The sequence below is a fragment of the Saccoglossus kowalevskii genome, chromosome 20 (assembly GCF_978046115.1).
Source record: "Saccoglossus kowalevskii chromosome 20, keSacKowa6.1, whole genome shotgun sequence".
Classification (NCBI taxonomy): Eukaryota; Metazoa; Hemichordata; class Enteropneusta; family Harrimaniidae; genus Saccoglossus; species Saccoglossus kowalevskii.
The window spans coordinates 6,860,850-6,883,645 of record NC_140660.1 but is presented as its reverse complement, the minus strand read 5'-3'; the positions used below and the strand labels follow the sequence as shown (position 1 = coordinate 6,883,645).

General features: G+C 40.5%; 1 protein-coding gene across 2 annotated transcripts in view; it reads right to left on the bottom strand.

Moving 5' to 3' along the window:
* LOC100372683 (aminopeptidase N-like) overlaps positions 1-22,566 on the bottom strand; it is a 53,108-nt gene extending 30,542 nt beyond the window's left edge. Inside the window, exons 1-2 of one of the 2 annotated variants that reach the window (XM_085494728.1) lie at positions 21,551-22,566; positions 604-880 (exon numbers count right to left, since the gene is read on the bottom strand). In XM_085494728.1, the coding sequence (XP_085350854.1) occupies positions 604-880; positions 21,551-22,182 (909 nt within the window). In that variant the 5' untranslated portion in view covers positions 22,183-22,566. The remainder of the gene's footprint in view (positions 1-603; positions 881-21,550) is intronic. The other variant, XM_085494729.1, reaches the window with a different exon arrangement.
* Between the last annotated feature and the right edge of the window lie 230 nt (positions 22,567-22,796).

Genomic DNA, 22,796 nt, shown 5'->3' with positions numbered 1-22,796 from the left:
TTGGGTATCCTTAGGTGTTTTGGGGCTCCTTTGTGTCTTGGGGTCCCTAGGTACCTAACTTAATTTGAATTTTAAACTTAGCAAAGAGAATGAAGTGCTGTGTCCAGTTTACTGTCTTTAGGAGTTCTATGTGTGTCTAGTTGAATAGCTAGGAAGACCAATATGGTCAGGCAACTTTCCAGTGAAAGTGTAGTGAATTTATGGCTTTTGTCTAAACTGCCATGCACATTTGTACATTTATCATGTCACGCATTTGTCACACTCACACCATATTAGGTCACTCAGGGTGGCAACTGGACTGCCCCGAGCATGGTAATTAATATTTGACGTATTAAATCATTTCATTAAAAATAATCTATAAGGGTGATTATAAAAGATTGGAAGGTGATGTTTGTGTTTAGAACACCACTGCTGCAGTTGAAACGTCTGAAGTTATTTACAAGATTGTACCTGATTGGCTACCTAATCCTAACATCTAACAGTCAGACCAATCAGAGAGCAGCTTGTTTGTTGGCAGGTTTTATCAACCAATCAAATTTTGCCTTATATATATGCTTTGACACCACTAAAAATAGTGATTGAAGTCATACTGTATGTACTTACAATGCAATTATCGTTATTGCAAGCTGGTCTCTGTTCGCATACCAAGTCACTGACGACAAACGCTAAGAGATAGGTAGACATCTTCACAGTCGTTTCATAGGTCGTGGTGTTCCAGTCGCCATTGGTTACCTGGTTCTTGATTGGCATATTCGACATGGCGGTTCTCTTCGTGCGGTGTTCTAAGGTAATGTCAAACGTGGCTTTCAAAGCTGGTTCATCGAAACATGGAAATGCTTTCCTTGCATCTGTGGCTTGGAATTGAGTTGTAGCAAGCCAACTGGAGAAGATAAGAAAATATATAATGTATGTCCTCTAATAAGACTAATTTTGTAACAGTGCCCTCTACAGGACTGATTTTGTAGCAGCGCCCTCTAAAAGATTGATTTTGTAATGGCGCCCTCTACAGGACTGATGTAACGGCGCCCTCTACAGGACTGATTTTGTAGTGGAGCCTCCATGAAAATGATTTTGTAGGAGTGCTCTCTACTGGACTCACAGAGATGTGATGGGTGCGCCCAGGGGAGGGTCTCTGAATGAAATATGGTATGCAAGCCGAAGTAAAAAAAAAACGTGTAAAAAAGGTGTTATTTAGTCATTTGACGCGTATATGCGTGTACTGTGTTTTGGGTCGAATATTTTAGATGCAACTTAGAAAATAGTAATAAAGTGTGAAAAAAGGAAGTCATGAATTCATGTTACCTCAACTTGGAAACAGTATAATTTTAGTATGTATATAGGGTATCTATTTTAGGTTTCTGCACTTGAAAAGGGGTATAATTTTACAACGTTTCCACGGGGAGGGGGTGAACACGAAATGCGTCGAAAACGTTGGTACCATAAACCATCTCTTTTTACCTCCATGCATGAACTAAATATCTCGCTAACACTTCCTTAGGGCCCTTACCCATAACTCTAATACTAACCTCCAGTACCCAACTTCCCCATTTCAATTATATATATCGTCGTTGGGTCACTTATATCATGGAACTATAAGGGGTTTATAGTTCCATGCTTATATATATTTGAAGGGGCATATTGAATTACAGTGAGGGGGGCTGGAGTGTTAAGGTCAGGGTATCAGGTTAGCAATGAGGGACCTTATCTCCTCCACACATCCAAAGACACGGGTGCTCGTGTGACCTTATATAACCCCTTACACAGCTCTAACTACACCAACACAGACAACTAAATGTAAAACATTACCGAGCATAGCGATCGGCTGTGGCACGTTCATAATCTTGTCGACAACTTGAATTCCCGACAGCACGATGTCTGCTAATCCACAAGCCGCCATTTTGAAAAAGAGCGGTGAAAAACTGGAAACAGCGCCGTCAGATGATCATCTAACAGACACCTTTTGTTTTCTTAGAGTTTCGCAAACTTTATTAGTGTTACTACAAATGAGTTATTCAATGATTTATTCAATAGATTTTACATTTTCTATTTTCGCTAGTAAGTAATGTCTACGAATTTAAACCTACGTGAATATGTAATAATACAACAGAGCACAGCGTTCATCTAGCTAATCCGTAATTTGCAATTTTACTTTATATAAAAAAGTGAAATTCCATTCCAGTGAAAATTTATATTTTTTACAATATCCATGCGTTCGCATTTTGTGTGAAATAAACAACATAGTTCACCCGTATACGTTGATATGCGTAGTGTGGGACACATATCGAACGCACGTGGTCGTCCGCTTCATATACATTTTATGTAATCTGACCAAGACGCACTACTTTCTCTCAAACCTGTAACCCTAGATCGTAGTCTAAACATCCGGGTAAGCCGGCGCACGAGTAGTTGATGGGTTGAAAATAGAGCGCGGACCGCGTGTGAGGCAAACGACCAAGTATTTCTGGGCGTTGTTCCGCTATTTACGAGCCCCGTATATCTAGATCATGTAAAAGAGGAAACAACTTGATTGATGAGTATGTTTTATGTTTACTTGCGGTTTAGGAACGACTCGGGGGTAATACAAGTATTGGCCTTACTGCGATACACTCCCCAATCACCCGGCAATCTTAATCTAATGTGTTTTAACTGTCGTTTGAGTGTTGTTTGTAGATTGCATGACCTGAATTCCCGCAGTTGTGCGAGAGTTTTTTATATTTACAATGTATGTCAAAACATTTTGCTTCGCTTGAAACGTTATACGCGTCGTTGTGCTTAGAAAGTTGCATGCTTGCGGGTTTCAGTAACAATATGTCCGAGTACGTATTCAAATCTGCCATCTTGTCACACCCTCGTTCGCGATATCATGGTCGACCATGGTTTTATAATCACAAAAAAACAGTCTAAACATCTGTCTATCGTAGTACAACTTGACGCAAGCGTGTTTCATTTGAATTTCTGGATAGGGGTACAGACGAATGATACAAATTAGAGCATGCGCAATCGAATGACGTATGGTGGCGCGACTTCGACCAAGAGCAAGATTCAGAACTCGGCTTCAGCGTATCAAATTCCGCCTTGCAACTGACGGTCTCAGTCACCATTTGCTATTTGACTAATTTAAAGATACATTAAACAAACAAATATTATTTGCCTAGATGTAACTGACTTTATGAGTTGTTTCGCCCCCCCCCCAAACAAGAGAGCCGTTCAAACAGTGATTTGATGGTATTGACGTGATTGATTGATTGATTGATTGGCAATTCAACAAGTCTAAATTTGTTCTTTTTTGTTTTTACCGACTTATCATCAAGGTCGTTACACTGAAGCCCTAGAAGTGTTTGTTTATAAAAGCCCCCCCCCCCCAAAAAAAAAACAAAAAACGATGACTTCGAGACCTGGGGTAATAAACTTACTTTATTACCCTTGACTGTAATAAACTATACGGTAAGTATTAAGCAATTCTTAAGACAATTTTCGGTGTGTCAACTTCCTCTTCGTTAAACAGAGCCCAACGGCACTAACAGTATGCATGTAAAAGTTTCTAATCACCTAAATGAAAAGTTTCGTTCAATATGATCCGTATACCAGAAATAAATGAGGTATTTTTTAAAAAAAATTAAGAATTCACGAATCACAAACCCTTGCGCCACCTCTCAGACGCACGTGGCTTCCATTTCATTCATGGATGCGATCTTGTTACAAAAAATAGTATGATGATTATTAGGGATTGTCCATTAGAATTCCTTGAGGGTGAAGCTGGAACTATTATTGTGCAAATTATTTTTTTTCCTTCATCCAGTTTCGAGCTACTTTTTACAATGATTTTGTATGTGTGGATTTTTTTTTTATAAATATTTTCTGCAATTTTATTCTCCCCTGTGCAAATTTGTCAACCGCTTATACCAGGAAAAAAAAAACACTTTTGAATTCCCTAAAAAGTGTAAAAAAAATATAACCGAGGCAAAATTGATAATTGTATCCCATCTTCATTACGTTGTTGATCAGCAAATGGTTTCAGGGAATGAATAAGCGACTGGGGTGCAGTTGAGTCGAAAAATTTATGCAACGAAGAATTTAATACGCCGAAAAAAGATGCTTTGTGATTGGTCTGACTGTTAGGTGTTAGGGTTGAGTAGCCAATGGAACACACTCTTGTATAGTTTCGCAATGACTCAGGGTCGCATCTTGTGTCAACTTCAAACAGGTACACGACGCGCGTAATCTCAGATTATGGGATAAACCGTCACCTGCGCATGCGTCAGATGGCCATAGCGTGTCATTGTTTACAAACAAGCGTCTACCCATGAGCATTTGCGGTTTTTAGCGTGTGTTGTTATCGTCGCTTGGGACTCGATTCCCGCGCGTGCCAGTTGACGACCCTCCCGCTTTAACAGATATTGCTTGCTTTCAAGTTGATGGCGACCGGCGCGGCATGGCGTCTCCGTGGTGTTATGAGCTGTCGTGTTGAATGTATGAGAGTGTCAACAAACATTGCAACGGTTATTGTCAGTGTCAAGATAACATTGCGGTTATTGTCAGTGTCAAGTCTGTAAATTACCAATGACTTTGACGTTAACTTGATCGGACGGCGTGTTGAGTCTGGCATCGTATCGGATACCATGCATTTGTGGATTAGATGTCAGCTAGTATGTCATATAGTTTAAGGGATACACCATCATTGCTAGTGGGTGGGTGGAAATAAATGTTCAGTGAGACGTTCTTCTCTGTGGCTAAATCCGCCATTCATATAAATCGCGCCCTCTAGTGACGGAACGCTTCTGTGACGTCAAAATGGCGTATATGATTGAAGATTATGTCGTTGAAATCGAAAACTGTATTTGGTTGTTTAGTCGTTTTTCATCTAAAATATAGTCAAATTTCCTAATAAAAGTAATCTTCATTGATGCACGACGATAACAGCATTTGACGTCACCCATTTACGTTATTGTTGTTGTTGTTGGTACGTAAGATGATGCGGACCTACTTATTGAGTGTGAACCACGCATTCAGAACGCGCGCCGTGAAACCGAGGGAAGAAAGACGGTCGGCAGTCTGCCCTGGTGGTCCGTGTCGTCACAGCGGGCAAGAGATTACACTTGACATTGTACTTGTCTTGATATCATTAACTAATGGAAGTCAATGCCTTTATCTAATTCGAACTGTCCTCTAATTGGGTGAAAGTTTCTATTTTTAGAAACGACGGTTTTGGAACGTATTGCGAGTCGGTTCAAACTACACGGCGACGCTCTCCGACTTCTTAAAAACAACCAACGACGTCTCTACTACTAACAAAACACGTATGTTTTAACGTACACCGGAATAATGACGACGCAGATCGCCACGGTGTGGCAACAACAACTTCGTGAGCCAAGGTTCGGATGATACTAAGAGTCCCGGGCACCAAGCATGTAAGGTCACGTTGAACACCGTGTAAAATACGGCCATACTGATAAAATTCCATGTTTTATGATCGTATAGTTAATTTATGCTTTTGAAAAAAACAAAAAAACAGCTAAGGTTTTCGGGGTTCTTTCGTCTAAATTGCGGATCATTTCGGTGAATTCCGTCGTTTCTGATTGAGTTTTCAACAACTAACAGCGTTTACACTGAAGTCATCTTCGCCGTATGTCCGCATTTAATTCGCTTCACGCGCTGAGAGAAGTCCCGTGGTAACGACAATTCTATTCACAGTAACTACCCAGTCATCATGATGCGCTATTATATATTTACTGTTACACCCTAGAACACGTGTAATACCGTGTAAGTTATCGCGTGGTGGGGTTTCGTGACATTTTACAATAATATAATAGTACCTTTGGCCCGTCCCCGAGTCTCGAGGTCAACTTTGTTTTCCATGCTCCCATCGTGTAGTGTTTTCTAAATGATTATGTGCAGTGTAAATATCGTTTGCTGGAATGTGACGTCCGGATGTGACGTACTCTACACGGGGTGAAGTCGTGCAAATTGCGTGAACTGTATTTTTTTTTGGAACGAACCAGACCTAAATACTGATACAATAAACATACGGGTCACTGTCATAAGATCATCGTCACTGTCTCACAACTTGCAATGTTTTTTCCCGAAAATATAAAAAAATGCCAAAATGAAAATTGAAGACCTTGAAAAAGAAACACACACACTTTATATTTTTCTATCTTTCGAAAATGTATACACTAATATATTATGAATTGGAAGGGGGATTACACAGACGTCATAATCAAGCTACCACGTGACGTGCTCTGTCCAATCATAAGGCAGGTAATTTACGCTTCCAGATTACGAACCCCTAGAGGGACAGCAGAATTTCCGTAATTCGCGCGAATTTAGAATATTAAATATTTCACATAATTGGAATAGGACTAGAGTATTTGTTTATGAATGACGTCAGATATTTAAAATGTATTGCATATTACACACAAAACTCCGCAAATGACGATAGAGAATGGAGCATTACTGGGGAGGGGGGCGAAAATAAGTCGCGTCTCTCTCTCGCTTTCAACGAGATCTCGGCGGCCATTTACAAATATGGCATATAAGACAAAATATCACAAAAGAATGAACGAGATGAAAAAGAAAAGCAGCGATTGTTTATAAAAAAAAATATAGAATCAATGATTGGAGATCGTCGCGTCGAATGTGGCATAAAATAAAAACAAAATTTACAGTACAAAATACAATACGTAACGAAATGGACTGAGACTGGAAACCGAATTTCCTTCCTTCCGCATTGCATATCAACTATGACGTAGAGTGTTATTTTCTCCTGAAATGCTGGAATGTTCTGTCCAATAAATTTGAGACGTCAAAATGCGTCAAAATTGTGTTTACGAATATATTTAGAAACAGGAAGCATAGACATCCTTAACCCTTGACCTTGACTCATTTTATTCTTAAACATGTCTGGCAGTGAAAACGTTGCAGGCCCCGAGAACGACGGTAACTACGACCACTGACACTGCGGTTTGTCCCTGTCTGTATGGAGAGCGTTAATTTGTACTTTGCACCCCCAGTTACTAGTAGAACTTCGAGTCACATTAAAGGCAGAGGGGTCGTCACCTGCGCACGCGCGACGATAACAACGCATGCTAAAACGCAAGAGCTCATGGGTAGACGCTTATTTGTAACCAACGTCACGCATTGCAGCTCGGCGTCCTCTCTACACCGGGACAGCGCCTACTGTGACGTCACAACGCAACTTCACGCTGTCGCCGTCTGCCCCATGCGCGGGTATTCAAACGCGAGCATAAACATAATCCCAAACTTTGGCTTTAAAGGGCAGTGGTCGTCACGCAGCGCGTGTTTGAATTTCCTGTGAACAAACAATGTATTTTACACAAGTTATGTACGTCGTTATGCTCGGTGAGACAATCACCGTACTTTAAAGAGCGGCGGCTGCCGCGTTGCGTTGTATGTTTTGGGGGTGACATACGACGTTTACAATGTTTGTAAAAGTGCGTTGCGAACCAAGTCTTCGCACTGCTGATTTGATACAGCAGAGAAACGCAGCGCAGACCGGAAACAACGACAGCCATCAGTCTTTCGTAGAGTCCTACTCTCAAGGCAACTTATGACTTTCACAATTTCAACTAAAACAAAACGTTTTTTTTTTTTTGACCGATTGCATCATAACACTGGAACGTTTTCAAAATGACGCCGTTGTGCACTCAGGCTGTGTTCCTTGATCAGATTCAACTATCATTAGAATCGGTAAACATTTATCAAAATGACGAGAATTCCTTTGTTGCTCTGAGAGTATAAAAAACTATTTTACCGGGCCCTGAAACTTTTAACAGGTCGATGGGTTAGCGGATTAAAACAACACATATTTAACACGTGTTGACCCTTAATCAGTTTGTTTATTTCAGGCAATAAATCGTGAAGGCAAGTCGTGTTTAGTCTTGTTTTATGATAAAGTACACTAAATACCAGTTCAGCCCAAAGTAGAGACACGCCGCAATTTTTGAATACCTTTCGCGGTTCTCTGGTGTTTGAATGCACCGTCGTCACTATGAATTCGTTCACAGTTGCTCCACTGACATTTCGCGCGCGTACGGTGCCCGATGAGTCGCTACACCAATACTTGTATAGACTTTCAAGGCTGATTTTGCGACGCTAAATCTATAATTTACTTGTCGTTGAGTTATAAATATATATATGAAGGACTCTACGCGATAAGCTACGAACGTATTTAAAGAAGATGGTGGAAACGATAACGTACGTGGACAAAAATGTCACGTGACATTGCAATCCGCGAATTAGGCCAGAAAGTAGTGACAATCAAGAAATTGCGAAATTGCGAAATCCTCCACCGGTCATAGCAATGCACCGGCCTGATAATAACTCTCTAAGCAGACATTTCGCGAATTTTAGAATGGTTATGAATTGCAAACACGTTTTCCCCTCTAAATTTGATGCGTGTAGTGGACTATCACTCTCCCTTGCAGAGTTTTCGTGACCTAGGAAGCCACAGAGAGCCGCAACGTGTGGGGCGTTCCCGGTGACTACCTAGCTTAGTGATAAAAGACCTATAGTCTCTGCGAAGGAGAACGGTGGAGTATAAGACCATTTTCGGCCCAGAATAAATTGAAAATTGAACAACACATTTTATTATAGGGTTTTACGGTTTTATTTCCCGCACTTATCAGTGGAAGTACATGGATTTATTAGCATAGTAACAGTTTTATGGTGATTTACTGAGTCGAAAATAAAATGGGTGGTATTTAGGAGAAACTACTACAGGGGGCATCATAAATGACATTCAATAAAAGGAATATTAATTTACCGAAATGAACATTAGTTTTAGCTGAAATTGAGCGCGGGCTTGAACTGGCTTGCACCGGCTGCTCAAACTACAGACTTAATACAGGGTCGTCGCGCAGCGCGTGTTCGAATTTCATGTAAATAAACAATGTATTCTACACGCGTTGTATACGTTGTTACGAGACCCATATCGAACAGAACGCGGAGCGACGACCAGCGCCCTTTAGAATTACGAAAATACCTCATTGGAGTGGAAATTTGTTAAATACTAGTAGGTGTTGACAACTTGAAAATCATTGTTACTAAGCTATAGTTGCTAAGTTATTGTTACTAAGAACAACGTTCCGAAATCAAGAGCCTTAAACAATTTCAACTTATGAGCTGTAATTCAGCATTAGTTCTAAGAATCCTGGGAAATTTACTCATGTATCTCTGAAGCTGAGAGAAGAGTTAAGCATAGGGCAATTATTCTATTATTATTGTTCTATGCAAAAATGTTTACTATAAATTATCGCAACACTCTATGCCACGTTCCTTTATTATTTTTCGTTTAATGTTGATATTATATGACACCCGGTATGTGTCCTTGAAGAACAATAAAATCTAAAAACAGCGTGCAACTTTGAAGAGGAAATAGACAGCGGTTGGGTTTGTGCGCATGCGCAGCTACAGACCAAGTAGCCGTGCGCCGACTGGTACTAGATGAAATCACCTGTGAATAAAGCTACGCAATGCACACCGATTCTCGCGTCCCAAGTGTCATCTATGTATCGACACTTCACAACAATAATGTATTTATAAATATCCCCAAAAATGAGCGGGGCAATTTAAATTAGGAAGTCACAAAAAAATTCACAGATTTTACGAATTCTTGTCAGTATTCAAAATGGCGGCCATTAAGGGGAGGTGCTACAGTAATAACACATCACAAAACTACTAAAAATTTGACTCGATTATATTAAACATAAACATTTTTAGTTACTGGAAGATTTCACGTTTGCAAATATAATAACATTATTTCTCCACAACAACTTGAAATAATGACGTCACAATGAAATGGTTTACATTAAAGATTGTAAAAAAACACACACGATATAATCGAGTAACGAATGACGTCATTGAATATTACGCAATTATTGCATTTGTTGAAGTAGTTAGATTTGGAACAAAACAACAGTGAACAAAACAAAAATAAATAAATTACTAGTATTTGCATATTATTATCAAAAGGCGCCAACTTTCTTTCAAGTCACGCACGAAATACGTAACACAGCTTGAGTTATGTTAATAGTTGCACACGTTGATCGCATTTCACGGTGTTTTACGCACTCAGCAAAGTTATATGGTTACCTCGGTACTATTTTTAGAAAAATATTTTGTGCAGAAGATAAGTTACTGTCACTATTGTCTCTTTGCATTTTTATGATTGCAAGTGTTATGCGTAAACGATATATACCCAGTTTTGAACTACGTGTGCGAGGTCGGGCTGACCATCTCCCTGCGTTCGGCGTCAACCCGCGAACCTTAAACACAATTCCCTCAACGTCGTATTCGTTAAGTGTTATTTAATAAATTAATGCTATTCTGTTTACAGCCATAGATGTTATCGAAATAGCGAAATCGTATAGACATTAAAGAGTGGTGGTCGTCGCGTTGCGCATGTGCGACATTTTTGTTGATTAACATTGATTTTCCCACAAGCCAATGCGTTCTTGTAATGAAAGTCACAAGTATGAGGTTTGACCTGAGCGCGCCTTGCACTAATTACCGCCGGTGACTCTTTCAATATCTTCTAATCACTTAAAATTACCTAATTGTACCTAGTTTGTACTCGTTGATCTGCGCAACAGTAAAGGTCGCCATCTTTGTTTATATGAGACCCATATATCTCGCGCATGCGTGGCGCGACGACTACCGCCATTCGCGGGTATTTATACGAGTATTCAGATTTCCATGATTTTTATACTATGAATATTTTGTTAATGTCCACAAAAGTAACAATAAAAAAGCATGTAGTCACGGAACTATTTTTCGTGTAAAAATGGCTAAGAGATGTTTGAGCCATTTGACATTGGTTTCTATGGAGAAAGGATCACGTCATATCTGAAAATATCGTTTGGTGACATGTAGTGAAAAAATATAAAATAATATGGATAATTCTGATTGTCACTCATAATGGCGGTCGAGATCACGTTGAGAGCGAGAGCACCACGTTACTTGTGTTTTGTTTTCATGATCAGTGAAACCTTCGTGATCAGAGGTCTGAACAGCTGATGACGGGGCATGAAACAAATCCCGCGTGGCTTTCTAATGTCCTAGCGACGCCGGTTAGCTTATACGTTTGTCAGCGCTAAGGTACTTGTTTGCGGTAAACACTGTTCGTAAAAAAAAAAAAACACGTTTTAGGTGGCTTTCCGTTTTTGGAAAATATAATAAAGAGAACATATTTTTACAGCCATTTTACGATAGGATAATTACTGCGCTATAACCAACAAACAGAATCGTATAACGAGTGGTCTCGAACGAGGCTACTAACTGGTGACGTAGTCGATATGGGTCCCTTGCGACGAACGAATTACACGAAATCCAAACACGCTACGCATAACAACCACTACTTTTTTGTATCCAATACGTTGCCATGATGACCTCGATATTGAATGGAACACACGTTTAAGTATGATCGTACTTTGATTTTAAAAGCGTGTGAGTGGCTTGCAAGTTGCACGTGACTAACTTGTGGTATTGTGCGATGCTTATATAAGACCCGGATGTACAATGTGAGTTATTTGAATAAAAGTGGCTGTAACTTTTCAACTTCATTTTTTTTTCCCATTTTCCTTTCGGTTACGTCAGAAACTTTCGCGTTCGATTTGTTACAACCGCATATAACAAGACGTTCTACGAATTAGGAGACGCAATATGGCGGAGTTAATGACGTAGCCGGACAAAGCAAACTGCGTGGCCCTGGAACGAACTATCGATAAGTTTTGAAGCTGAGAATATAACGGGTAGAAGAGTAAGTTTGACAAAAGAACACTCACAAAATAGCACGCACAGTGACTCGGCAACAGTGGTCAATGACCCGTGACGTCACCATAAATTGATTTTAGGGTATATTACGAGTCATAACCGTGGCAGTAACTATTAATAGCGAGCGCAGCAAGAGCGGCCCGCGAAGCGAACTTTATAGTTAACATGTGTATATATAGAAGAGTATGGAAGAAATCTATGTACCCTAAGAATCTGAAAACGGTGCAATTCCGGCGCCATTATGATTGTTTCACAAATTATGATCCTCAAATAATGTTCCAGCCCAAAGCGATAGACAAACGTATAACGGTCGGAGATGGTTCATAGGTAAACACGTGAAAATATTTAGAAAATACTGCCCCGAATTGAATGAAAAAGAAAGATCGGTTAGGGCTATCAGGGACGGTTTGGTATCATTGCCCCCCCCCACCTCTGCAATATTACTAAGACACATCCTCCCAATTTCGTTGGACCATCCCTCTCCTCGAGCTTCACGATGTATTTTATGAAGCATTTGGCTTTTATGGTGGAATCCAAGTACATGCACATGTATCACTAGACATATTGCGCTCACGGAAAGGTTGAATTACTTTATACTATAATTTACATTGGTTTACGTCACATCGTCGTGAAACCCCTGCCTCTTTGCGACACAAAACAATCTTGTATGTTTGAAGACAAGCAGAAAAACAATACTATGTCGGGAGAGAATGGAACATCGCCATGCCAATGTTCTCCATAGTTTTGTTAATAATCGCTCGCTGGAAATAGCGTCTTACGATGAAATCAGGTTTTATTGAGTAACAAATAACTTCCACCTGTTGTTACTTTTAAAGGACGGTGGTCGTCGCGCCACGCATGCGCGAGATATATGGGTCTCATACAAAACAAAGATGGCGACTTTATCTGTTGCGAAGATCAACAAGTACAAACTGAGACATTACCAAACTTTAATTAGGCATTTTTAGGTGATTAGAAGGTATCGAATAAGTCACCGGCGGTAATTAGTGCATGTTGCGCCCAGGTCAAAACTCGTACTCGTGATTTAATTAAAAGAGCGCATTGGATTGTGATAAAGTCAATGTTTATCAAAATGAATGTCACACATGCGCGGCGCGACGATCACCGCTCTTTAACGGAATAAAAAGCGAGATATTGGGATGACCGGAAAACTAAATTATGCGTTGAGAACTGAAATGTGCGTTCTTATTTACAATAGATGCCTATAACACAATTAAATAGGGATGTCATACTTTTTTCCAGCGATACATGAGACTCTCCTTAATCCAATTGCTGCTTCAACAATACCCGAAGTCGTTCCGTTCAAAATACGTGTCCACATAGAGTGTAGTTCACATGTCATAGAAGGGGATATTCGTGTTTACATCGAGATTCGAATCTCGTTACGGTAGTATTACATGATTCTATTAAAAGGACATCGTCCTCAGAACTACGCATGCGTACAAGTTGTCCTCAAACCACAGATGAATACTCGTACTTTCTCGTAACCCTTATACGTTACGCAAACAAGAGCAGAGGCGCAAATAAGATACAAATAATTAATGAAAGTTGTCATTAAAAAGGGTTTCGATTCGTTTTGAATGAGTTAAAACATTGTGCAAACGTCATTGCAAGAAATATATGCACAACATTTTATAAATTTCATAGGAATTATCCATATTTTTTTTCGAAACTAGGAAAATGTTTCTCTTCGTTGTTGTGTTGCAGAAGCCACTGACTGCCATCAATTTCCACATCTGGTATTGTGGTACAATGCACACTTCCCTAGAAAACCCCCTATTTTAGTGAATTTATTTATTGCATTATTCTGTGCTTTATTTCTTGTACTTATTTTGAGAGGTATTAAAGCCAGGAGCTTTAACTCGATATTTTGCTGTATGTGTATTTCATTTCCAGTACTATTGTTTTGTCTACCCCATACTAGCAGTGAAAGAACCCCCTGTCTGGTGTGAGTTCTGTGGGTGCCCTTTCATTAGCGATAAACAGGCCTTACACTGTGATAGTTGTGTTGAAGGCTACTTGCTAGATTGTACATGCTGATTGGTTGATCTCTAACAACAGTCAGACCAATCAGAGAGCAGCTTGTTTGTTGACAGGTTTCTTCGATGTAGCAAATACTGTCTCAGTATACTAGTTGCGACTCAACTGGAGGTCCCCACAGTTGTCACAGTAACTGGAGCAACTTAAAGACTTGTCTACACATTAGATTCCGACCCTCGTTGCAACGAGCTTTTAATTCATTTTTTTCAAACTACTTGAAAAACCGTAACACAAATTTCACATACCGGTACATTTTTTTTTTCAAACCGAAAACTTCGTTCCCCGTTTCCACCGAAATGCGTTACCGAGAGGCCGAAGCTGCTGCGAATCAAAGTGAACGAGACTAGATTGAAGCAGCACGCGCAACTGCCCTGGGGTCGTCTGCGATGTCGTAATACTATACATGAACGAATCTGTAATAAGTTATTCACGGATGACACAATCAAGTTATGATATCTAGCGAGTAGTGATATCGATACCCGTCTTAATTAAATCGCATTCCCCGCTGTGCTGCCGGGGGATTTAGAGTCCGTATCGGTTTCCAGGCGTTTCTATTTTTGGCACTGTGCGCGTAATTTGGTTAGAAGATCTGTACCTGCGTGTCAGCTTCTCGGCAAACTGAGACATATTGTTAATCTGTACAACATTTGAAGCCAAATTTCTGAAAATTTCGTCCAACATTACTAATCTAATCTTCTCAAGTTGAAATAAATCAAATGACACTGAGTACTCTATACGACACAATAAACCAGTTCCCATTTTTTTACAAAAATATTTATAAATGTTAAAATTCAAACTGAAACAAAAGGTTTCCATTGTCCTGTGAAATAGCATTGGGACAATTTCGAATCATGTCATTTAAATTTATAAAAAAAGAAGGGAATGGGTGTGTTGTGTCAATGGTACATGGCAAGGTAAATTTAAGTTTTTATCGCGTACTGCGTGCTGGACTAGAACAGACGCGCGCGTACGCCACCAAATAAGACACGCACCAAATCGCCTAGCCACGTCACTTAAAGGGCGGTGGTCGTCGCGCCGCGTCCTGTTCGATATGGGACTCATAGCGACGTATACAACGCGTGTAAAAATACATTGTTTGTTTACAAGAAATTCTAACATGCGCTGCGTGACGACTACTGCGCTTTAAGTTACGTAGCTAGGCGATTTGGTGCGTGTCTTATTTGTCACCAGCCTTAAAATTGAGATATGGCATAACAATTCTGCTATGTCACAAATTGTGAGATATACTGCCGTCACGGTATCTGAGAAAATTTTCCAAAACTGTTTCTCAAAAATTGCTGTTTTAACAATTTCACGGAACACAATGTTAATAAAAGTGAAAAAACGTTGTTTAACACCTTTTTAAAAACCGAGATTTGGGAATATGCTTTTTTCGCAAATGGCCGCCGAGATCTCGTTGAGAGTGAGACAGTCGCGTGACTTGCTTTGTGAATATTGTTTTGGCGACCATTTTCAATATGCTGGCTGTGGTCAGTGCGTTTTCGTTTGGCTAATTCAAGGATCACGAATATACGAATTGCGAATCATGATTCAAATAATTCAAATGTTGATAACAACTAAAAGTACTAATACATTTTTTTAAAAATAGTCATTTCAGTATTCCCCTTTTTTGGTGTGATTTGAGTTGGACAAATCATTTGAATTTTTAGAGGGGTATCTAAGAAATATCTATATTCGCTGTCGTCATAGCGAGAGGAGTTTCGAGTTGAGGAATACGATTATGTTCGTGAACTTATCTGAGAGGAGACAACTATATGTACAAAATATAAGCTGAAACAGCGGACATCACAACTGCTAAAAAAAGACCCCCATTAGCACTCATAACGCGAAAATTTTCCCGCCCGAAGGATTCGCGTGTTAACGAGACACGTACATAGTACCGTGAGCCTTTGCGGGCGACGTGTAAGCAAAGGTTTATTGGACAAGGTACGAGTTTACTTGTTGAGCACCAAGCTCGAAACTCGTACAAGCTGTATCTCTGCACCTCCCCATAATTCTAAATGGTTCGTCCCTACTATTTTACTCCGACTTGCAGGCATTCCATTGCCGCGTGCTTGCCACTTGTTATGTCATGGCTGGTTACGTACCGCCTGCGGGGCACAATCAATGAATCCGTCATCAAATATGATTAGAACTGAATGAAAATGTCTCGATTTAAGAGAGGTCAGCGTGACCTCGAAGACGCTACAACATCTGGATTAATCATATCCACTCTGTTTACACGTTTATAGCGAGCGACGTGTTTTGTGTCATCGTATCCGCCATTTTGTTTATCCATTATACTTTCATGGTTTATCCTAGTCAGTGAATAATCGCGTCAAGTGCACTGAAGTAGTCTTCTATATTAAATATTCTGTTTTTGTGATCGAGTACGTCATCGTATCCACCATTTTGTTTATCCTAGCGAGTAACTAATCATGTCAAGTCCACTGTAAAATACCTAATTTTCGCTTGTAAATTATTTTCGCTATTTTCACCGAAGAGATGATTTATTGAAAATAAAATTCAGGGAATATATCTTTTTACCTACTAGTATGTTTTACATTCAACTCATCAAAAATCAGTGAAATTAAACTCCATACAAAACACCCAACAAGTCTTTTCAGCGAAAATTAATTCCAGCTAAAATAAAGTATTTCACTGTATATGATATTTTATTTTTGTGATTGAGTAGGTCATCATATCCACCATTTTGTTAGTAATCAATCATGTTGTAGTCCATTATAATCCATGTCTCACGAAATCCGTCAAAAAGATATTACGTCAGTGTATATTTGTGCGTACAGGAGCTGGTACATTACTCCAATTTGATGTCGTCGTCGACCAGAATATATATCACTCGACTCGGACGCCGCCCGAACTTCGTGGTACATCGGATTAGATCGCATTTGTTACAGTCTTCCGTAAAATATTGCACACCATGACTGACAAGGACGACTTTGTTTTCTGAACGTGTCCTACCGAACATTTCGTCAAATTTCGGAATTACTCGGGACGGCAATTATGTGCACCGTGACAATTTAGGAGAAAATGCTGCTAAGGTGTGAACCATTTGAAATCATGGGGGGGGGTGTTAAAAAATAAATTGCAAGCAAACGGCAGCAAGGAAAAAAAAAATCACTGGTTAGGCTCTTCCATTTAAAATGTTTGCCCCCCTATTAAAACTAACTTAGCTATAGCGATGTTTTCGTTCTTGTTTTTATGTTCCGATTGGTGATTCTGATGTCAAAGTATAGAGTTTCACCTGACACACTAAAAACACTTATTTCATTCGTTGATTTAAAAAAAATGCACCTGCGATGGAATACTATCAAACGCCGGTAGTGTATGATCTTATCACGGTGTACACATCGTGTTACAACCTCCACACAGAAAAACTCCGTCTGCAGATAATGGACGGCTAGTTTATTCAATATGTTTTGCCCAAATTTGTCGAAATATATCGCGGGTATTTTATTTTTACATCGATGTAGACCTTATATCCGCATATCCGAAGTTCCATTTCAATTGGACATTCCATTTGTTAATGAAGCTTTCTGAAAGTCAGCGATGTGTGTTGATACTGTCGGTAGCCGCTGATCGCTGACACACCGCAGTTAATGATTTCCAATCACGTGCATGTGTGTGGGCGTTCACGCAGAGAGTACGCAATGAGTTACCCCGTCCAACGCCGGTAACAGACCACACCTCATTAAATCCCTATATGTGAGCAGTTACTTGTCCAATCATGTCAGTTCAAATAAATATTGTACTTTATGGACTAGGTTGAACAAAAATCACGATAACCTTCGAAAAAGCGCGAAAGTTCCATGATGATTAAAGCGCTACTTTCGTCGCGCTGCACGCGTTCGAATTCCGCTCAAATTCCGCGCGTTGTTTGCGTCGCGCGGGGCCCATAGCGAATTTGTACGCGGCGCGTTGACTGTTACGCTTTATTTCAGAATCTCCTAGTCCTACTCTTGTATATTGGAAATGTTTGCAAAACTCTGTAATAGAGACATCGCTCGTCACAGCAGGACTATAAATACCCCATCAAGCGTGACCAACCACTCGGCGTACTTGATATGGAGAATGTAGAACATAATACTTTGGCATTTATTTAAGGGACGTTTTCTTATTAAGTTTAAATAGATTTGATACCCGATAAAAATTGGCCATCATGTTTCAGCAATTTGAATGTCAAGGTCAACCTTTTACAAAATAAGAACGCATATTTTATTTTCATGCATTTTCAAAAAAAAAATATAACGTTCTGTAGGCAATAGAAAAGTATATCAACTAGGTCAGAAAATAGTAAATACATTTCTAAATCGTCTCATTTTATTGTACTCTGGGAGATTTGTCTTTCATAGTGAAAAGCAGAAAGCTGTTTCTAAACATATTTATAGAAATTTGTTAATATCGATCATCAACATTTATTCAAATTCAAATATGTAATAATCATCGACCCGAGTGCTCCACATCTACGCCCACAACGCATGCGCAAACCTCCAAGGCGCATAGCAACAGCTACCACCATTTATTCATAACGAAGAGCTTGTTGATTGGATAACATTGAATTGACTCATGAATATTCATTATAACGGCACGAAATTTTGCATGGGGCGGGAAGAGATCTGCTCACCACTAAAAGGTCTGGGGCATGCTCACCCTTAAAAAATTTGAAATCTAGACCCTCTGAAACGCTATTTCCTGCATTTTGAGAGGAAATTTTGCTGACACAAGGGGTTTCAGCTTGATTTTGGAGGGGCGACGCCCAAACATTTTTCTCTCTGTTTAACGCGTCCGCACCCACTTTCATGAGGTAGAAAGCGAAATGACCATACTCAAGTTTATTCGATTTTGTTTCCTGAAAACATTTAGATTTTCTATTGTTTTGCGCAGAGATTTGAGTAGTTATACTTGTAAGTTATTTTAAATAAAGCATAGCGACAATTGAGATTGTGTAGATTTGTGGGTTTTAGCTGAGGGTAACGTAATATTTCTTGTCTGAATACGTTATCAAATTCGCCATCTTGTTTGTATTGGTTTGTAGCTACTAGTAATTCAACTTTATAATTCGGCGGCCATTGTTGGCTGATTCGTAAGCCTCTATACGATAGCGTACGATTCGTCGCCGGTGCGTTCCATCAATTAGTAATTGAATAAATGTGAATATCGTCTCCTCAGAATACTGTTCCATTCCTTAATGTCATCGTGTCTACTGTTTCCCTGGCCATGGAAAAAAACCAAGTCTCGTGCGTCTCTAACTCTCAACGATATCCTGGCGGTCATTCACTAATACGGTCTACTACAGCACAGAATTGTCTAACCGTGAGATTAGGTAACCGAGGCAAAAGAAAAATTAAATTACTGCGAGATTAAAGCGGGAGAGTCGTCACTTGCGCATGTGTCAGATGACCATAGCGTGTCATTGTTTAAAACAAGCGTCTACCCACGAGCCTTTGCGTTTTTAGCATACGTAGTTATCGTCGGACTGAATTCCCACGCGTGCGCAGGTGACGACAGCCCCGCCTTAAATAAAAGCGTCCCAGGCGGCGTCGCACAGCGCATGTCCGAATTTCATGTGAACAAATGTACACTCTTGTAAACGTTGCATGGAAACCTTGTCCAATGCGACGCGTCGCGGGGACTGTTTTGTGCAATACATGAAGTCAACGCGAAGCCAATTAAAAGATGATTGGTTACCAAGCCCTAACACCGAACGGTTAGACAGGAAGGGTTTTTCGACGTATTTTCTGTCACGATTATATCAGTGGCGGCGGCCCTTTCGAAAAATTCTTTGGGGTCGTCGCTACCCCCTAAATCAAGTTGAAACCCTTTGAGTCAGCAACATTTCCCCCTCAAAATACAGGAAATGGCGTTTCAGGAGGGTCTAAATTTCAGATCTCGCCCCTCATGCAAAAGTTCGTGCCGCCGCCTCAACTCACGAATCGTGGCGTAAGACATATAACTACTAGTAACAAACAATACCTCACGTGAACTCTGACCTTGTGGTCAGGGGTGATCAGAAATACATGTATAAAGAAAACTCTGCAAGCGAGCAAACATGGCGTCCCAGGGGGCGACGAATATTTGGATCGTGTTAAAAAGCAATAATTCACAATGAATCGTACACACCGCCGAAAACAGCCATATTTGTTGTCAATAAATAATCGCTTGAACACAGTATTGTCCACGTTTTAACTGTCGAGTCAACAAACATTACGGCCTGTGAGTGATGTGAAATGAAGTATGTTTGGTGGATTTATTGTTACAGTGCAATGTCAATACAATAACTGACGTCATAGAATCAATCAATCAGTCGAAATCCAAAACTAAGTTCTGTTCGAAGACGCTAAGAGTTATTTCACACTGCGGGCCTTCTCGGGTATGTATGTCATCATTCTATTTCTGAATACTTGACTTCGGTGACTTGACGTAAAATTGGCGAATCACGGAAAACAAACCCCAACTAGTGCTTTAAAGGGCGGCAGTCGTCGTGCTGCGTCCTGTTCGATATGGGACTCATAGCGACGTATACAACGCGTGTAAAATACATTGTTTATTTGCATGAAATTCGAACACGCGTGCAAGGCAGAAGACGCAAACGGACGCAGAGATCTCGTCGAGGGCGAGAGTTCAGCGAACCTTTTTTATTTGCTTCACGTTTTACTCTCTCCCGTTATCGCGTTCCCACGAACTCTGTTACCATGGTATCATATGGTACAGTTGTCGCGAAGACAAATGAGAAGGGAACACTATTTCAGGGGAAAACAAGTGTCGTAGCCTTCTCGCTTTCAGCGAGATCTTGGAGGTCATCGATCATTTCCAACGGAAGTCTTTTCGATGATTCGAGTTACTTTGCGTATTCATCAACAGTTCAAACAGGAAAAACAACTGTGACATGGCCGAACTAACTAAAGTTCAGTGTCCCCTGTCCCCGTAAGTTAAAAGTTTAAATGACTAATTTCAAAAAGCTGTATTTCATTACTACTATCCTCACCAATTACAATCTGAATCTAAGAAGTGATCTGATCTGGTCACAAGATGGAAATCACACAGTTACTTTAAACACGCGTACGCCACCAAATAAGACACGCACCAAATCGCCTAGCTACGTCACTTAAAGGGCGGTAGTCGTCGCGCCGCGTCCTGTTCGATATGGGACTCATAGCGACGTATACAACGCGTGTAAAATACATTGTCTGTTGAAATGAAATTCGAGCACGCCTTTTAACTCTTACGTGGTCAGGACAATGAAAACCTTAATAGCGTTGGCAGGGTAGGGGTTGAGCGAAATCGCTCATTTCAAAAACATCTCCATGCGTATAAACAAAAAGCATCGTTTTTGTGGCCGCATTACAACCGTAAAACAAATACAGTATATTAGATGTTCTCGGTTATTTCGGTATATCGGACTTCTGGTATTTGACATTTAATTTATACAACATGGAACTGTCACGAAGAACAATGCAATTTATTTGCGGAGGTGGGAGAGGGCAGTATTTCGGGGTGGATGGATGGGTGGTTTGTTTGGAAAGCAAATATTTGAGAACAAAATATTTGAACATAATTTGGTGTGGATCTCGCCACCAGCCTCGCCAATAAAAAATGGCACGTTACTATGGAAACGGGAAGAGCATGACGCCCTAGTAGCCACCCCATTAAATATATTGGTTTATCCCTTGGAACTTACCGCATCTCGTTTTGGCTTGTCGTGTAGGAACTACGATAGAAGCCCGCCAAATCGTCTTCTAGAGCTCCTACGAATTTGGTGGTGAGTCTGTAAACGGTGTCCTTCTCCATGTCATCGACCGTCTCGATCACTAAAAACTGGTACTCTGTCTCCTCACGCGGAGATTTGATGGCCACTTCTTCCCCATTCTTGGTAAGACGAATATTACCCTCATCCATGATTTTATCCAATTTGTTAATGTGAATCTTGACAACGCTGGTAGGCTCGGTAAAATTGAACTCCGCGTAAGAATCGCCATCGAATTTAAATTTCTTTTCTCCGTCCTCGTCGTCCAAATACACTTTCAAGTGCACGAAATAGTGTTGCGGGACCACGTTCGTTTGTACTCTACCTGGCCAATTTGGTTCCACTCCAGGCGGCTTCGTCGACGGCGGCTCGTCGGTACCGGTGCCCGCTTCGGGGGTAGGCAGGGAGGAGTCCGCACAATTTCTGTCCGGTACGTAATAAGCCAACAAGCCTACGCCGATGCACAGTGCTACGACGGCGATTACGATGCAAAATATACCCATATTCCCGATGTACACACCAGACTTTTTATCGTCCTCGCGCTCCATTTCCATTTCTCGCAACATCTTGTTACGAATCGCGATTAGCCCGACTGGTAGCTCAGATTGGCGTAGTTTAACAAAAATCAAATCTGGTCAGTGCGAGCTTGGCAGCCTTGGTACAGCGGGGTGCGTTAAACGTCTTTGAATCTGAAGGCCAATGGAGCGTACACTTACGTAGAAGGCGTCCGATAGTCCACGATCCTCACCGCTGAATAACCACACCTCACCCGATTCTACCACTCCTAGCCAACATACGTATCTATCATCTTATCAAAAAAAATTTGCATATAATTTGCATAAACATGTACTATTACAAACGTACTTTTGCTTGACGTCTGACCCCCGACGTTGCCGTGTCCCTTCTTTCAGGGAAGTACCTGGGCGTGTGAAGGAGTTCGAGGACGCTTATCGTGTTGATTGAACTAATCGCAAATATACCAGCATGCATTGCGGCAGATCAGAATATCTGTTATTATTAGTGGAGGATGTGAAGGCTACGGCTGGTCACGTGACGCGACGTGAAAGTATTTAATTTATATGTATTCGCGGTGGCTGAATGGAATAACATCTCGCGGTACTTCTTATTGAAAAAATTTAATTTCCAGCCCACGCACGCAATGTAGGGCAGTTGACGTGAC